Source organism: Schistocerca serialis, chromosome 6 (genome assembly GCF_023864345.2).
Source record: "Schistocerca serialis cubense isolate TAMUIC-IGC-003099 chromosome 6, iqSchSeri2.2, whole genome shotgun sequence".
In the NCBI taxonomy this organism is placed as follows: Eukaryota; Metazoa; Arthropoda; class Insecta; order Orthoptera; family Acrididae; genus Schistocerca; species Schistocerca serialis.
In genome coordinates, this window is record NC_064643.1 from 334,156,838 (window position 1) to 334,176,284 (window position 19,447).

The following is a 19,447-nucleotide window of genomic DNA, read 5'->3' on the forward strand; positions in this document are numbered from 1 at the left end:
CCAAAATGGCTTAACGATAGTAACTGAAATAAGCAATCACTTATCAAAACGCAATCGTTACAACGTATCAACGCTTAGTATTAAAGGTTGTGCTGTGCCCTAATTAACTTCACATGGTCTGTTTAAACACACATTATATCAATATTCGTACATAAATATACACAAGTTTGAAGCCATGCGAAATCAGATAAACGCAGAATGACACACAACGTAAAAGTTATGAACCACTATCTTTTAATGTGTCTGGAATTGCTGGCACTTCATGATTAGTCTTCAGACCGGAAGCTTATTGTTGTTATTGAACTAATACTTTCAATGAAAATTAGTTCATATAATTAAGAAAACTGCGAATTAAAATAAAGCTTGGCTCATATCGACTAATATTTGAAATAGTGCTAGAGGTAATTGACACAATGAATCCTGCAGGGCTGTCCATAAATCCGTAAGAGTACGAGGGGGTGGAGATCTCTTCCGAACAACACGTTGCAAGGCAGCCGGGATATGCTCAATAATGTTCGTGTGTGGGGAGTTTGGTGGCCAGAGGAAGTGTTTAAACTCAGAAGAGTGTTCCTGGAGCCACTCTGTCGCAATTCTGGACGTGTGGCCTGCCGCATTGTCCTGCTGGAACTGCCCAAGTCCGTCGGAATGTACAACGGACATGAATGGATGCAGGTCATCAAACAGGATGCTTACGTGCGTGTCACCTGTCAGAGTCGTATCTAGACATATCAGGGTTCCCATATCATTCCAACTGCACACGACCCACACAATTACAGAGCCTCCAGACGCTTGAACAGTGCCCTGCTTGCATGCAGGGTCCATGGATTCATGAGTTTGACTCTATACCCATACACGTCCATCCGCTCGATACAGTTTGAAACGAGACGCGTCCGACCAGACAGCATGTTTGCAGTCATCAACAGTCCAATGTCGGCGCTGACGGGCCCACGTTAGGCGATAAGCTTTGTGGCATGCAGTCATCAGGGGTACACGAGTGGGACTTCGGCTCCGAAAGCCCATATTGATGATGTTTCGTTGAATGGTTCGCACGCTGAGATTTGTTGATGGCCCTGTATTGAAAGCTGCAGCAATTTGCGGAAGGGTTGCACTTCTGTCACGTTGAATTTCTCTCTTCAGTCGTCGTTGGTCCCGTTCTTGCAAGATCGTTTTCGCGCCACAGCGATATGGGAGATTTGATGATTTACCGAATTCTTGATACTCACGGTACCCTCTTGAAACGGCCGTATCGGAAAATCCCCACTTTATCGCTACCTCGGAGATGCTGTGTCCCATCGCTCGTGCCCCGACTTTAACACCACGCTCAAACTCACGCCATATTCTACCTGTTTACATATCTCTGTATTTGAATACGCGTGCCTATACCAGTTTCTTTGCCGCTTATGTGTATATTTCGAGAATCATCTCAAAAGTAACTAGAAATTAGGAAGTGGATCATATCACAAACTTCAGTTACAAAATCTCCATCCTAACGCTATTTTCGTGATTTGGCAAACTGGCTCTTGCCTGATGCCCTCCTCGTAACCGCTGCCGTCAGTTAACCTAACGGAGGTAAGTCGTATGCGCCAGATGTCCGTTAATCACGCTAGCTGTTTTTGTATATTACAATTTTCTGAAGCAGAGACTGGAGACTGCAGATAAGAAAGATATGAACATAGTTTCCAACATTGTGTACTGCGTACGGCTATGAATCAGTTCAGACACGATGATACTATCAACATGACAATGCACCCTGCCACAAAGCGCCATCTAATGGTCAGATAGTGTATGTTACTATAACACAGGAAACCAGAAATCCACTGACAAACTTGCAGAGTACGAACACAGACTGTCTAAAAAGAAACATCACCGTATTGGCTCCCAAGCCTAAGCCATCTCGCTCCAGCAGGGCTCGGAAGTACGAAGCTTTGTTATATAAGTTCCTGTCATATTCCAAATGTTACATCTAACAGGCTTAAGTCCAGTCAGACACCAATAAATACTGCTGCAGCAGTTGTTCATGGATTTGATATGGGGTACATCATGAAAGGGAACAAATATGGATCCAACTAGTACAACCAGAAATACATACCGACCTAATAACGACACTAAACCAGCAGGCATCAATTTGTTCCGACGTACGTCGAAGACATTTAATAGAATCCGCATTAACTGTGGACTTTGCAAGCACATATTTCTCAAACAGAAAAAAGTGCCCGATTCATCTTAGACTTGTGAGGCACCCCAGACCATGCAACATGTCATGCAGGAGTGAACTTTAACATGATACCCAGTCAATGCAAAGAAACTTCCTGTCACTGACTCAGAGTGCTGTTGACTGGATCGAGAAATTAGATTTATCATCATAAACTAGTACACCATATATTTAAGATTCTTTTCGTCTCTTTGTCGCCTATTTTTCATTAGCACCATGCCGGTGTTTCATGCCTGTAGCATTAAATAATGTCTAATAAATATGGGCTGTAAAACGCATATCTTAAGAGCAGTGAGCACTTGTCCGTCTTTGCTACTGTGAAACACATCTCTTCTACTGAATAAGTATGCATAGCTTTTAAACTGTACTTCCCGAAACATGAAAAGCAAAGAGCTTGCAGCAGAAGAGATGTATTTCACAGTATCAAAGATGAACTTGGGCTTTTAGCTCTTGAGTTATGCATTTTAGAACTCTTGCTTACTAGCGATTTTCGTGTTTTGGTCTTTACTAACGTCTCTGAAAGTTTGTGACGGAGTCCAGATTCAGGCTGTATTTTATGCACACACAACATATGAAACTGAATGTGTTAGACAAAAAACGAAATAAATTCTTTGCTTGGCATAGTACGTTTGTAGTCGTGTATTACAACAAAACAAAAATTTGCCACACTTGCTGACACACAGCAATGTTCCAGATGTGATACTCCCTGCTGCACAACTTACTTAAGCGGCTGCTGTTTGTGTTTCAGGAACCTGGTGCACAACCTCAGCCTGGTCGACCTGTCCGAGACGCAGGTGAGTGTCTTCTCTCTGGTTCGACACTTGTAATATCACCTCGTTAAAGAAATTTGTCCGTCAATGGCTTGCTGAAACGCTTCAGCGCAGCTTTGTTTACAGTGGGGCGACTAATTTTTTAATTAATTTACCATTCTGAAATGAATCGCTTCCCCTGCAAAACGTACCGTTTTTTTTTTTCCTTTTTCTGCAATGCTGACACACAAAAAAGAAAAAGTTAGCAGCTTTATGACTGTGTGAAGTAAAAGTATCTGCCTGGTTCACTTAAGCTTCTTCATTCGAAAGAGTCCGGCTGTGCATCTAAAGGGTGTCTGAGGGAAGAATTTGTTGTGTCTAGACAAGACAGCCTAGACACAATGAGAGGAAGCCGAAAGGCACGCGCTACGCTCACGCAGATGGGCGTGAGGTCTGAAACAGGATAAGTAATGAATGCTATAAAGAAAAGTACGTAGCTTCTGGAATACTTAACTTTAATCCATCCTTTTGGTACATCTGGAGATTGTGGCGATACAAGTGAGACTCTTTAGATACATGCAATGTTACTAATGGCGCCTTGCTAGGTCGTAGCCATTGACGTAGCTGAAGGCTATTCTAACTATCTGCTCGGCAAAGGAGCGAGACTTCGTCAGTGTAGTCGCTAGCAAAGTCGTTCGTACAACTGGGGCGAGTCCTAGTCCGTATCTCGAGACCTGCCTTGTGGTGGCGCTCGGTCTGCGATCACACAGTGGCGACACGCGGGTCCGACATGTACTAATGGACCGCGGCCGATTTAAAACTACCACCTAACAAGTGTGGTGTCTGGCGGTGACACCACAGAATTAATGAATCGGTGTGAGATACGAGAAACCCTGCTCGTGAAACCACTGTGCGAAAGCTAAGAATCAACACGATGTGTCAGAGAACTGTGGCAGTGTGATACGAACATAACGAATCGCTTATGTGATGTAATAAACTGATTTATTTTGTACATGTTGGTAATAATAGCCAGTGACCGCTTAAAAGACCCATATCTCCTTTCCTCCCGTTTAATTGTGCCAATGTTCCTGATGGACAAAGCTCCACTCCGTCGTACAATATTCCGTTTGATCTTCGTGCATGTGTGTAGGTCCAGCATGATGGATACTGTAACCTTCTGCTAGTTCTCACCTATCCATGAAAAATCAACAGGAGTGCAGTTTATTGTAACAGACGGTTGCATTTCGTGGCCCTGTCGGTTTAGCTGATGCAGCTCTGGACTCCGTCCCTGGAGGCCTCGGGTTCAATTCCGGATAGGGGAGACTTTTCCTCGTTCCAGTCCCTCCAAGATGCCCTCATGCCCACACATTCTGCTGTCAGATGAGTACTGTGGATCTCTCCCGGGAATAAAAAGAAGGAAGGAAGGAAGGAAGATTTAACGTCCCGTCGACAGCGAGGTCATTAGAGACGGAACTCAGAATCGGATTACAAAAGGATGATCATCATCATCAATGTTCTGCCCACGGCAGATCTTGCCATGTAGATCTCCATGCGGTCCTGTCATTTGTCATCCTCTTCGTTTTTTCATAATTGTTTTCTATCTTTGCACTATTCACCATCAGTGTACAAGTCAGTTGTGTTTCTCTTCCTGATTATCTTTAAAATTTCTCTCTTGTCCTCCACTCTTCTCAACACCACCTTACTTCTCAATTTGTCTAGCCATTTGATCCCTCCTCCAAATCCACACCTGAAATGCTTCTATTCTTCATTCTTGCTCTTCCTTAGTTCCGTATAATGCCACGTTCCATATGAAGCATCTCGCCAGTCTTATCCTCAGGTCCCTGTCCATGCACCCACATAGAAGCCGCCGCCTCTTATTAGATGGGTCCTTGGCAGTTGCCATATGCGTTTTCACCTCATTGTTGCACCTTCTGTGTTCCTAAATTATGCTTCCCAGATGTTTGAAAACACCAACTTGTACTATAGCTTCCTGCCTTAACATTATAGCTGTTCTTACTTTTCTTGCACTTATCACCATAGATTTTCTCTCTTTCTTTTTAATTCTCGTTCCGAATCCCTCCCAGGTGGTATTTAATTTTTTTAACATTCCAGTCATAGTTCTTTCGCTCTCTACCAATAACACTACATCATCCGGAAAGCTAATACATTCTGTCCTCCTGCCACCAACCCGCGCTCCTCTTGTTGAAAGGAGGGGAAGGAAATCGGTCGTGTCTTTTCTAACGAACAATCCCCGCATTTACCTGGAGCAGTTTAGGGAACTCACGGAAAACTTAAAATCGGGATGGCCGGACGCGCATTTGAACCATCGTCTTTACGAATGCGAATCCGCTGTGCTAATCACTGAGCCATCTCGTGCGGTCTGGGGATAAGAGGCGGCAGGGACGAAGAGCCAACAGCCCTCGCCCTCCTACTGCCGTGGCTAAGAAGGCTGCAGTCAGGCCAGTGGCTGTGCGCCATAGAATTTACCACTGTAAGCTGTTGTATTTCCCATACTAAAAAAAGTTCATAAAATTACTACAAATAAGCTTACCTGGTATTTGTCGGTTTTGTTGATACTTCATTGTAGCCATTTGTTACGCATCTCCCTCAACTATCCTGAATCCTTTAGTTAAATTACGTACATGATGTGAAAATAACTTTTCAGTCATTAGTCTGTGTGTTTTTCAACGAACACATCACTTATTTCTGTTTTTCACACTACACTTCGCCTAGCCACAATTCCAGCTTGAGACTGGGTCCTTCACAACCTGCTTCATAACTTGTACTGTGCGAAAAGCCGAAGGTAGCGTGATTATCAAAGATCCACATTTCAAAGATAAAAAAGGAATTCTGTTAAATAGGTATATTTTATACAGTTAATTTACAAAATTACATTTTGAATTTCAATATACGTTTCTATAAATGTTTCCATGAAATATATGGTGTTGCAAATCTAAAATGATTGATTTATATAAAACTCTACAAAACGTTGAAAGTGTATAGTGTGTCTCAAAGTTGACTTGGATGTTACAGACTCACACGCATTTGTAAATACTAATGAACAATTAATACCCCACGTCACGAAAATAGCAAAACGACAGAGAACGCTTGCCGATAGTAAGTGAAAACGCCTGTAGTCATCTAAAAGAACTCCCAGTCCCCTGAAAACATTCAATACCCGGCTTCCTTTGGACATCTTTTTAATGAATACCTTCGCCAGACATCCCTGAAAGGTGGAATGGTGAGGTCCGGTGTCGTGGCTAACATGTTCCCATTATTTGATCACTTTGATCACTTTGGTTACTACTGTGGGGTAATAGTGTAAACGTCTTGTTTACGAGATACCAGTTGAAAATAAAGAGGATCACCTGGAAAGAATCGCGCTGTCTGAGATATTGTTCGAATGACATACGAGTTATTAGAACAGATACGACGGAAGACCGCTTAGAAGCTGGGAGGCGCCGCTTTGAACAGCAGTTGTAGATTTATAACTGAGAAAAATACGTGCCAATGATTTAAATTACTACAGAAAGCATCTTTTTCATTCTCAGTAGACCAACAGTACATTTTCGCTTATAACATTATACCCAATCATTTCCGGACCAGTGTTTGCAATCTCAAATTTGTATATTTCGCTTTCTCCATCTTCATCTTCTATAAGGAAAGCAGTAACATCCGCGACGGTCTCCAGCTAAAAGTAACATAAAGTGTTAACACTTTGTGTTCAACTGAAGCTATCTCTGCCGCAGGGGAGAGTCTTTTACACGAAGCTCTTTCCAGACTTCCGCCTCTTGCTAGTCCTGTAACAGAAGTTTAATATAATTTCTTATTTAATTTGTAAGTGATAGCATTCATTCTATATGTGCTGCAGTCCTTTTCTGAAATTACAAAATTATTCTGGAAAGTAAGGTTTTTGCAAATGTGAAGATCTGTTCCAATATACAACATAGCCGTGTACTTAGGATCAAATATTTTATTCAAATTTAAAAGTGTGGCAATTGAGAAAAACTTACAAATAGTTCCGTTACATTATTAATCTACTACACACCAGTAATCAGTATGTGAAATCAAACTAAGAAGTAGCATTATCAAAAACCAGTTAAAAGTTAAGAAACATTTCAAATTGAAGCTACTGGCAAGTAACACAAATTTCCAGTTTCGATAGAGAACATTTTGAGACATTAAAGATACTCAGTTAATTTGCAAATATTACGTGTTTCATCGCAGAAAACCTTCCCTTTCAACGTGCTACATGTTGCATGACCGGCGATGTAAGGCTTAATCGTCACACTTTATGTAACTAGTTTTAAAAATATATAGAGTTTTAGTCACCATGAAACTCTGTAAATGAATAGCTAACAGTATTCTCCAAATACCTTATATATATTATACGGCAGCTGATTATGTAGAACTTGTAATATTTACAAACGATGCGCGCAACACTGCATTGTGTCTCACAACAACAAAAACAGTAGAAAATGTCGAAAACTGCTTACAGCGGTATCTGTAGTGCACTCCTTCGTGTGATTCTATAAGCAATCACTAAATTGTAACACCGACCACGAAACATCATGTATTCCTAGGCACACTATCCTCCAGCTATGACACTCTCTTCTACACTACTTAATTAGGCTTTCCAACAAACAAGTCGGCTAAAACTAATATCATCTGATTTATTACTCGTGAACCTGTCTGGAATATCTGCACTTTGAATTAATATCGTGTTAATCCCCACAATGACTTGAATAAAACTGTCGCAAGAATGGAGACACAGAATGATATACTGATATACATATCAAGGCTATTACTGTGACAAGTCATAATACTCGGTAATCTTTTATTTCCGCGGTTCATATGTGTTAGAGAGATCTGTTACAGTTCAGTGCAACAGTGACGGTTGAAATTATTGTTATTGATTAAAAAATTGGTGATTCACATACTAGTTGAGCAGAGAGGAACAGAACAACGAAATTAGTTAATATTCCAGATGCAGTTTGAAAGTCATCGGAATATCTCTGCTGTTTTAATGTGATGAAGTGATTTATTGATTTAGCGAGTGTCGAAACGCATGATATTATTGTACACTGTCAGACATAAAACAGTGGTGGTGCTAGTTAAAAATAGGTGAAACAAAGACTGAAAATATCTTACACACATGCTGCACTAGTTTATAATATTAAATTTAACAGTTTCCCAATCTAGTTAACTGCATTCGGGATCAGTGACAGGAAGTTTCTTGTATTGACTGCCTATAGAACTTTTGCACCATGTGGTGAATGGTCTGGCGACTGCAAGATGGGTCAGACAGTTTTACCCTTTTCAAAGTAAGTCCTTACATACTCCTTAGTTTGTGCAGATTCTGTTAACAGTTTTCCATGTACGTTGGGGCAGGCTGAAGCCTGCTGGTTTACTGCAGATGTTTAGGTCGGTTTGTACAGTTAGTGGTACCCGGTGGATTCATATTTGCTCTCATTTATGGTTTAACCCATATCAAGTTCATCACCAGGAACTTCTGCAGCAGTTTTTATTGTTGTTTAACTTGATTTTAGCCTGTCAGATGTAATACTTGAAGTAGAATCGGAACTGTATTGTGAGTTCTGACGGAGTGATATGACGTGGAGTTGGTAGCCAGTAAGTTGGTGTTTGAAATTTAAAACTTTGCTGGCGTTGAGATTGTTCTACAAAATTCCGGAAGAACTGCCGGATGTCTTAACTTTCTGGTACGATACCTCGACGCTGAGTCTTCTAGCCATCTTCAGGCGAATGCTCACGAGCAGTACATTGAGCTCCACTATTTAAGGTCCTGCCGACACGTGCGTGGGGTCCTAGTTGGCACTGCGCATGCGTTTCTGATGTTAAGTCAATGCACTGGTCTGCGCGTCCTCCACGGTGAAAGCTCACCTCTTCTATATAACAAACGGTATTTTGGCGATACGTTGACGACACTTGTATAATTTGGCTTCATAGTTTGGACAGTCCCCGAAAGTTCCATTAACATCTGAACTCCATACATGATAAAGTAAAATTGACTATGGAGGTGGAGAAAGAAGGTAGCAAGCCGCTTCTAGACGTCTTGGTGCGACGTAAGAGCGACGCCACTACTGGGCATTCAGTGTTTCGAAAGGCCACTCATACTGACCTTTACTTACAGTCTCCTAGTTGCCACCATCCTGCACAGACGGTGGGCTTTCTAAAGACCTTGAGCCACCAAGCCCATACCATCTCAGATGCCGATAGCCTACAAACGCAACTGGAACACCTGCAGACTGTGTTCCTGACTAGCGGATGTTCGTCTCAAGTACGGAGAGCACTACAGGCGTACAGACGTCAGAGAAAGAGGAGGATGAGACCTCAAAAACGACTGCTTGTCTGCCATCTATAGGAAATGTTTCAGCTAAAATAGGAAGAATTTTAAGAAGACATAAAGTTAAAGTAATCTTTCGACCTTCTTCCAATATATCAGCTTTTTTGGGATCTGTTAAAGATGACTTAGTCAAGTGTTAACAGGATTCCACGTGAATGCGGCAAATATTATATAGGGCAAACGACACGCACTGTGCATGATCGCATTATTAACATCAGCGGCGTACTCGCATTCTCCAAGCAACTAAGTCCGCCATCGATGAACTCTGCCTTTGCACTGGTCGTTCGATGAAATGTAATGAAACAAAAACTGTAGCCCAGGCGTCAAAATTCAGCAGTTGGATCTGTGGAAATAATACTGTATGAATCCCTTATGAATCGAGACGGCGGTTTCCATTTAAATTCTGCATGGGACACGATTAAAGAAAAACATTGTGCTCTGCGTAATCGGCGTCGTCCTGCGGTCTTACCGTGCGAAGAGAATCGTTTTGATATCGAAGAGGCGATCTTTCACCTCGGAGGATGCGTACAGACTTGGGAGAAGCACACCAACTGGACACCAATGCGCTATGCCAACTGGGACACCACACATGTGCCGGCGGAACCTTAAATAGGGTAGCTCAGTTTATTGCTCGTCAGCACTCATCTGAAGACGGCCAGAAGACCCAGCGCCAATATATCATACCAGCAAGTTACAGACATCCGGCAGTTCTCCCGAAATTTTATAAAACAAGTTTTATTTTAGACACTATGTGATCATATTCTTTGTTGTGTTGAGTAGAGTGTCGAGCTTGTTGTCCGCTAGCACAGGAGTGCATCATTGTGCTGTGCTGTACGCCAATCTCCACGTGGTACTACATAGTTTCGGAAGAATTTCATCCCTGATGCGAAATTGGGTTGTAATGTTATCAAGTGTGATTAAATAGCTCATGGATTTGTCTAGGTGATAGGTTTGTCTTTTACCAGATTCCCATTAAAACAGTTGGCGGCTGGCTACTATGTTATTGAGATGGAAGCACAAGCATTCTGTTTTACTTGGGCTGGGTTTGAGCAGCCACAAGATTCAGAAATAATCTGTCACTATCGTATCAGTTTCCTCTATGGACTTTCTGTGGATGTTAACGTCTACGTTATTGACGTAAACGAATTTTCTAGTGTTGGCATGAAGAATAGCGGCAGCATAAGAGTAAAGATTAAAGAGAACTGTTCAAAGTACAGAGCCCAGTGAGAATCCTTACGCGACGGTTCTTCCGTTGCCGACGTCCTTACCGATGAGAACTTGGAAATATCAATTACATAGCATATATTTCGATCTGACGAGCTGGTCAATTCCCTCCCTACCCCCACCGCCATGTCATAGACCTTACTAATCGTTGGCGCCAGTATGACGCTAATAGAAAACAGGAACGCTAGTTCACTCGTATTTGTGCGATTTTAAAATGTGTGATAAAATTAACGATCCTGCCAAGTGTGATTTCGTAGTGTAACACGGTTTCTGAATGATTGGAAAAAAAACCGTCCTATCGAAATTTACAGACCGGTATCGAAGTTCATGAAAATATGTGAACGACGCCTCAGTTCAAAAATAGTGCCTCATATGTAACGGCGAACTAACGAATATTCGTGATGAAAAACGATTATGGCGACCTATAGGTGTGAGTGGCGAATTCAAATCAAGTATTGAGGACAAAATTCAGTATGATAGACGGTTCGCTATTGGTGGCCTGAAACTTTGTTTTCCGTATATAGAGAATCATGTGCCAACCGGGTTCTCCGACTTTTTTGCAGATGAACATAAAAAAGAAAGAACCAATGGGAGCTGTAAGGACTTACCTCACTCGCCATGGGATGAATAGCTAGGAGTTTTTGAAGGACATTGTTAATGTTGACGAGACCTTGGTTTAGTCTAAAAGCCCATAAACAAAGCGTCAGTTAATGCAGCGGTATCATTCACGATCCCCAACAAAACAAAAAATAGCTAAACAAATTCGGATCACCAAAAAGGTTATAGCCAAATTGTTTTGGGATAGAAGGGACGTTCTACTCACCGACTTTAAGCCTAGAAGAGAGACCAGCGGCATGCTGTGAACTCCTTTACCTACCACGCCGCGTCGTTCAAAACAAACGCCGTGGATTGCTGTACAGCGGCATTGTGTTTCATCGTGATAACGTTCGCCCGCATTCTACTGCACCGACGAAGAATTTGCTCCGAAAGCTTAAGTGCACATTTTTTGAACTTGTGCCTTACAACCCTAACGTTTTCCAGAGCGATTACAACATTTTTTCCAAAGTGATTTTTTCTTCTTAGACGGAAAGCATCATGGAAACGACAACGAACAAAATCGGACGTTAATGATTTGCCTTCTATACTGTCTAATGTCCGCCAGCTCAAGTGACAACTGAATCTTCCTTAACGATGTGATGGCAGTTTTGGGGACACAATGGAGTGGCGCGATTTGTATTAGTTCTTGTTATGTCTGAGATCAACACTGCTTAATATTCTGTTGCCACTGGAAGCTGTTTCGCATAGCTTGTAGCACTTTCCTTACTTTAAATCTTCCTGCTGTAATTAGATTTTGACCAGTGTTATTTCTATCGTTAGACGTGAAAGTGGTTGCGCTGTGATCAGCAGTCCAGAGTGGACTGTCCAGTCAGAAATTTTACTTACATCTCTTCTATTTTTTAGTGCGAAGTTTGTTAATAGCTGCACTAGGTCTTTCGTGGTATGTGTCGCGTTATTCCGGACGATTTGCCACTAACAGGTCAAGTTCTTGAATGATGTCTAAAAACTTTTGACCCCTATCGTATGTGTGTCAACTAAACCACAGCGTACTTTTCGTATTTATCTCGGCTGTTATCAAATTTTTTTTGCTGTGAGTGTAGATTCTCTTGTTTTTCAATATATGGTTCTTTGTGGTATGAATGTTGTGTGTATACAGGGTGTTTCAAAAATCACGTCCTATAGAAGTAGGGTGAACCAGAACCCCACCGACCAACTTTCGGAAGTGGTAGTATGGACCAAAACAAAAAAAAAAGAAACAGTGAATGAAACAAGGGCTCTAAAATGCATACCTTAAGAGGTACTGCCCTTCTTCAGTAGAAGAGATGTTTTCCACAGTAGCGAAGATGAACAAATGCTCAAAGCTCGTAAAGTATGCATTTTAGACCCCGTATTTACGCTACGTCTTTTTCTTGTTTTCGTCCATGCTACCACCTCTGAATGCTTGTCGGTGGAGTTTAGGTTCATCCTATCTGACCTTTGGAATGTGACTTTTGAATCATCCCGTATGTCTGTGCGAATACGCGTACTATTTTGGTATCGAAAAGCGATAGAAGCCTGAATGTTTGGTACACATTTCCGAGATTTTGTTGATATATGTATTTATAACGGCAGTAACTGCTTTCGCAATTGCTGATTCAAGTATGTAACTGAAGTCAGGGGGGATTTGCGTGAGTTCTCTCTCTGTAAGGTATGGCTCCAGAATAAACAACAGATCAGCAAAAATGGTTCAGATGGCTCTGAGCACCATGGGACTTGACATCTGAGGTCATCAGTCCCCTAGAACTTAGAACTACTTAAACCTAACTAACCTAAGGACATCACACACATCCATGCCCGAGGAAGGATTCGAACCTGCGACCGTAGCGGTCGCGCGGTTCCAGACTGAAATACCTAGAACCGCTCAGCCACAGGGGCCGGCAAACAGATCAGCACTTATTTCCTCTGCCTCTACAAAGGAACTTATGATTGCAGTGGTCTGTAGAATTTTTAAAATCATTATGGGAATTGTCTTCGAATGTAGGAGTAGGCTCTCGAATTCAGTTCGTCCTTGGTCTCGTACAGGGTCCCTAAGCACGCTGGTAGATTCAGAGGCTAAAAGTGTACATTTGAAGTAGCTGGTCACAGTTCTTTAATATCTGTGAGCAGATTATTTGCCTTCAGTATTAGTGCATCTGCAATCTCGGTTATGGGGAAGGTCATAGATTGCCCCACCCCCCTTTTTTTTCATTCCGTGTTGTGTGTATGAGGGTGATGTGTATAATTCTTTCGTCCTCAAGTTTATTGAGTTTCTTGTTTATATGTTTGTGAATCTGAGTCGGATCCATTGTTTCTAAATATCGTCTAGTGTCTGTATTTGTTAGTTTGTTGACGATTTCACTTCGTTCTTCTTCATTTCGCTATAATGTACTTTGGAAGATGATCTGTTTACTGAGGTTGCTCCGTCATCATAGTGCGTGTGTCGTGTGCACGGTTACCATTAAATTACTGCTCCTGATACAGACTTCGCGTGCTTTGCTAGTGTCATAAATTTTTATTGTAGAGGACTTATTTTACCTACGTTTCCTATGTCATTCTTGCCGTTGTTGCTTTAAGCGTTATGCAAAGCATGCTTTCAGATCTGTGCAACTCCGACATGATGTTCTGAACTGGGTGCATCTAACCGCATCCACAGAAATGATGCTCACTTCAGCTGTGGGCCCGCAGAACGAAGCCGGTTTGTCTGTTCCGAATACAGTGAGCGCCATCCGCTCATTTTTAATAATACTGGGAAACCTGGGGCGGCCACTCCGTCATTACTCGCCGACCAGCGGATTCAATTATAGGAATTCATCGCAGTCTCATTCATCAGCCCAACGCCTACAGCACGTCAATCACATTTGGCTGCGGCATTCAAACTCTCTCCTATCGATTCTAGTGAAAATCCGCAGTGCGTGAGCGCGAAAAATTGTTTCGCTCTCATCACGATAATCTATGTTCTGACCACAGACGTAAAATATATGAAAGTCCTAAGCTTTTTCACGTGTAGGCAGTGTATATTTAACTTAATAACATTACGTCCATGCTGTTAAATATTTTAGTTAGTAACTAGCGACGCATTCCGGCTTCCCTAAGTATTTACGGCCGGACGACTTGCTTGGCGTAGCGATAATAATTATATACACAAAATGGTTCTGAGCACTATGGGACTCAACTGCTGAGGTCATAAGTCCCCTAGAACTTAGAACTACTTAAACCTAACTAACCTAAGGACAACACACACATCCATGCCCGAGGCAGGATTCGAACCTGCGACCGTAGCGGTCGCGCGGTTCCAGACTGTAGCGCCAGAACCGCTCGGCCACCAGCGGCCGGCAATTATATACACAAACCTAGTTCGTGAATCACTGTGTCTACTGGTGAAAACCGTATTAATACCCCTTCAGTAAATCTGAGATTAGCCTTCACATACAGACTGAAAAACGCGGCAGGGTATTTTAATTTACTATTTGTGTAGAAGCAGTCTAGCGGCTTCAGAATATCTCATTTCAGTGAACTTCAGTTCTGTGATTTTATAACACACGGAGTGCGGTTGCGCTTGGTGAGACGAAGCATACACGTTCGGAAGGCAAACGGTTCAGCCACCCATCAGGACATCCAGAATTAAGTTTTCCAGCACTGACGGGGAAGAGGTTCATTCGCTTAAGGCCAGGTTCTCATTCAAATGAGCAAAAAATACGAAAAGTTTGGAATTGTTTTTGCGACAGTGAAAAGACGTAAAAAGTATCTGTTTGGAATTATGATTGTTCTTACTTAAAACTTTAGTATCTGTTTGGAATTATGATTGGTCACACTTAAAACTTTATTTTAGATTTTCAGTTACATGAATGGCGCCCGTAAGTATGGTGTGATCAAGGGCCTGCGAGTTTGAAGTACGCAGACTGCATGCAGTGTAGCCCCTCAAGAATTATATGAAATCAAAAATGGGTAACATCAGTCGATATCAAATTAGATTCATGGGAGCCTATACCTCATCACAATGTAATAACCTAAAATTTAATGATATGGTGCTAAATGGAACTTCGAGGTCGATATTTGGGGGTCTGTATAACTCTTTATGACTTTACAAAAGATGAAATTATGAAATTTCATGTTATAGGTATAAGCTCCCAAGAAAAGTGTCTACTTTTCGGGGGTCAAAGGTAGAATTTAATAGCTTGAACTTTTTTTATTACATGCTGCATGCAGTTTTGAGAAATCCTTTCCAGAGAAAAATCTGTTTAAAGTTTAGGGAAAACTTTTATATGTATTATTAGTACAAATTGCATAATAAAAACTACGTATTATTATATGCTTCTGATGTTGCTGAACACAAATCTGAAGTTAGATTTTCAAAACTGAAAGTGGCTAACCCAGTATCGTGGACCAAAAATTATGTTTTGACCAAAATTTAACTAAAAAAAGTATTCGTTACTTACGTTTGGTCGGCAATTCCAGGATCACATATCAGTGTATGGTAGTAGTATTATAGAGTTATATATAATCTAAATTCAAAAGTTGCGACACAGCCACAGTGATCCAGGAAATATTTATTTTATTATAAATCCGATCGCGGGCGACAGATGTTCATCAATTGGGTTATTAATTTCCGTCAGCGATGACCATCTTCAGACCTGCGTAGATGCAGAGTATTACGCATATCGTATCTTTACATATTAAACAGACGGTACAGTCATAATAATTAGCCATGACTGTACCGCCTATATATGTAATGACACAGGAAGGCTAGTGTCATTGAGAAGATGCTGTATATTACGTGTATCGTTTCTTTTTCATACATTAGATAAACGGTACGGTGTTTTTGTCCGGAGAATCGGTTTGTATGCATCTGTCCACCATAAAGGGATCTGTTTGAATTTCCCTCTCAACTGTCATGATGTTTGAGGTGCCCGAAAGCGACCTTAGAAATTCCTTAAATTTATTAGCCCTCACAGCATCCCTCCTTCTTTTACTCGGGGACTTGTGTTTGAGCATCCTGTTACCTGCGCTCTGCTCAGCCATAGTCAATTCTTGAGATCAGGCGTTGTTCAAGCATCCGGTAAGTGGGGCAGTTCCGTCCCGTGGCACCACAGGATTTCTTTCCCCGATTTTTACACGGAATGCAGACCCCTGTTGTTTTACATTCCTTGCGGTTGTGACCACTCTCACCGCACCTGGAGCAAGCCGACCCCCTGGTGCAGTGCCTCAGAATGTGGTCCAGGTCGCCACAGTTATGGCAGCGAGGTACCACTATATAGTCCCTAGTGTTAATGGCATGAGAGCCTACATAAAGTCTGCCCATTGTTCTTATCCTTTTCCATAATTGCGCAGAGACCTCGGCCACGTGATGTACCACATCGCGATCTCGAGGTCCTGTTTTAAATTTCAGCTTAAAAGAGTTTTTGAATTCTTGCTCATTTATGTCATCGAAATTTTGTGATCTGACTGTCTCATGTAGCTCCTCATTGGTCATAACCGTGGGCACATCGTATAATATTATTAGAGGGTTTCTTTTTCTAGGTGGTTCACACTTAACGACTGCATTTAATTTTTGATTATTTAAAAGTTTCTCTTTGTCCTCCTCACTAGCAACTTCCACAATAACAGAATTCCTACTGGGTTTGACCTTTTTGATTTTAATTTTATCCTTCACTGGGTCTATTGTTGTTGTTAGCAGCTCTTGGATTCTCTTTACGCTGGTGTCTTGGCCAGGCAGAGTCCTCAAGAAGACTGCTGTGTCTGACCGTTTGGCAACTTTTTCTATAGTGTCCTTTGTTGAAGTCTGTTTAGTTGGCGCCCAAGTCTTACTAGGTTGCTTTCTTAGCCTTTCGTTTTCCTTTGTTAACTCCATTACGCGGCCTTCCAATCTTGCATGAGCTATGGCCCAGGCCGATAGCTCATTTTTAATTGTATTAAGAGCCGCTTGACTTATCTTACCGTTTTTTACGTTTTGCTCTAAGAGCATGGTTATTCTTGTGTGTCTCTGTACTACGCTCTCTTCGTCTGCCTGTCCCATCCCGTCCTGTGGTGAGGGAGCAGACATCATAGAAGCCCGTAAAGACGCACTCGTATCACTCGCTTCGGTTTCAGCCATCATAGGTAACGAGTGATAAAAGATGTGGGAGCCCGTCTCTTGCCCCGGACCGGCTCCTCTGGCATGGGGGGGGACTACTGCAGCTCGCCCACCGACCTCGCCCCTAGGTCAAGGGCACTTCTGAGCTGCCGGGTTCAGCGCGCCGTCGCCAGCGCACTGGTCCCCATCGATGGCCTCGTCGTCGACGATTTCACACGACGCTCCTCGGCAACTGCACCCCGCACTCCGGAGAGGCGGATGCACCCCTCGCCCTTCGCCGCCTACTTGCCCGAGCTTCCACCTGAAGGCCAAGGACCCACTCCTACTCAGGTGGTGGGTCGGTCCCCCAGTCGTTCGGCGGTCTGGGCCCCCCTTCCCTAAACCGGGGAGAAAGGCCGAACAACAACCTACAACGGCAGAAGCATCCTGTAGTGGTGGCGGCCTCCCTGGCCCCTACACACGAAGCTGTACAAACCAAACAACCTCTCCAAGAAAGTGCAGTCACCAGCACCAGCACCAACCCAACTGAGGCAGATATCCCAGTAATCAGGCTACCGCCTGTAGATCCGATTAGGGTGTATCCCAATATAGAATTCACAATGCAACTGGCAAGATTGGAGCAGCCGGCTATCCTGACCACTGCCTTAAGACATGTGGTCCGGGTAGGACACGAGGACGGAAGAAAGGTCACCTTCTCAGTAATGGAGGCTGTGGATAGAATACAATTAAAGTCAGTGAATCTTCCCACCGACTTCGGGGCCCTGCGAGACTTACTTAAGAAAGTGTTCGACAGATGTGGGGAGAAGTTTGACTTAAATGACATCTACTCTCAATCAGTCCTAGCTCATGGTCGGATCGCTTTTGATTGGAGCAAGACTTGGCCTGATGATAGAATGCACACTTACTTCCCATAATGACAAAATTAACTGTTGGACAGTTGAACACGCATAACAGCAGGCTAGTGATGCAGGAGCTCCGAAGAGAGGTGGAGGAGAAGAGGCTTGATGTACTCTGCTTGCAGGAGCCGTACTCTCAAGCTGGAAAACTCTCATTTGCAGCCGCTACATGGCAGATAACGAGTAGTGGGGAAGCCCCCAAAGCGGCAATTGTCATCACAAACCAGTCTCTACGAGCAACAACACTTGCACAGTTTTCTACCAGTCACTGCAACGTCGTGGAGGTACAGGCTCCCATGGGAATTATAACCTTTATAAACATGTACTTTCAATACGGGGAAAACATCGAACAACATCTGGATCACCTGACCAGAGTAGCCACGGCGTTGCGAGGTCGCAAACTGGTTATAACAGCAGATATAAATGCAAAATCCCCCCTGTGGTACAGTGGCACAAGAGATGAAAACGGTGAAAAAGTAGAGGAAATGATTATGGCTCTACAACTTGTGGTTGCAAATAGACCTGGCAACCCTCCCACTTACGCAGCGGGAGGGGGGCGCGGCACCAATATTAGATGTAACGCTAGTTACACCAAATTCTGTCAACATCATTCAGAATTGGGAAGTCAAGGAAAACGCGACAACAAGCGACCATAATCTTATAATGTTCAGCTTAGGAAATATAGGTTGTCACTGGACTGCAGGGTGGGAGTTGCAACTGAATTTTAAGAGAGCTGACTGGGAGAGACTAGCGAGAGAGTGCGACATTCCTCCATTGCCAGAAGGTGATGCACAACAGGACTTGGACATAGACAAGCGAGCCGAAGAACTGGTAGGCGCAGTAACCAGAGCGGTCAAGGCAGCTGTTCCAACCAGGAGGAGAGCCATGGCGGCCTCCCCGTCACCATGGTCAGCTGAACTTCAGGAAATGCGTCAGTCTGTCAGAAGGCTGAGGAGGCACTACCAGCGCAGTGTCGTCTGGTGGGAGAAACAACGATGGTTACAGCTATACCGGGAGGCAAAAGACAAATTCCAAAAAGAACTAAAAGAAGTCAGACTACGTAGTTGGGAAAGATTTGTGCTGGACCAGCTGGCCCTGGATCCATGGGGAATACCCTACAAACTAGTGAGGGAAAAGATCCGGTCCCCAATGATGCTATCAACGGTCAGGTGCGGGGATGGGATGACAGAGTCCTGGCAGGAGACTGCCGAGGTTCTTCTCCGGTCCCTGCTCCCTGACGACGATGAGGCCAGCGACACGGAGGGACAGTCCCAGTTACGAAATCGAGATCTGGATAGAGTTGCTAACAACAGGGCAGTCTACCCCTTCTCTGAAGAGGAGGTGGCTGGCCACATT

At 43.0% G+C, this 19,447-nt stretch overlaps 1 protein-coding gene across 4 annotated transcripts in view; it reads left to right on the plus strand.

Moving 5' to 3' along the window:
- LOC126484579 (semaphorin-1A) overlaps positions 1-19,447 on the plus strand; it is an 893,741-nt gene that overhangs the window by 642,484 nt on the left and 231,810 nt on the right. For all 4 annotated transcript variants that reach the window (XM_050108140.1, XM_050108141.1, XM_050108142.1 and 1 more), the window contains exon 4: positions 2,961-3,006. In XM_050108140.1, coding sequence (XP_049964097.1) covers positions 2,961-3,006 — 46 coding nt within the window. The remainder of the gene's footprint in view (positions 1-2,960; positions 3,007-19,447) is intronic.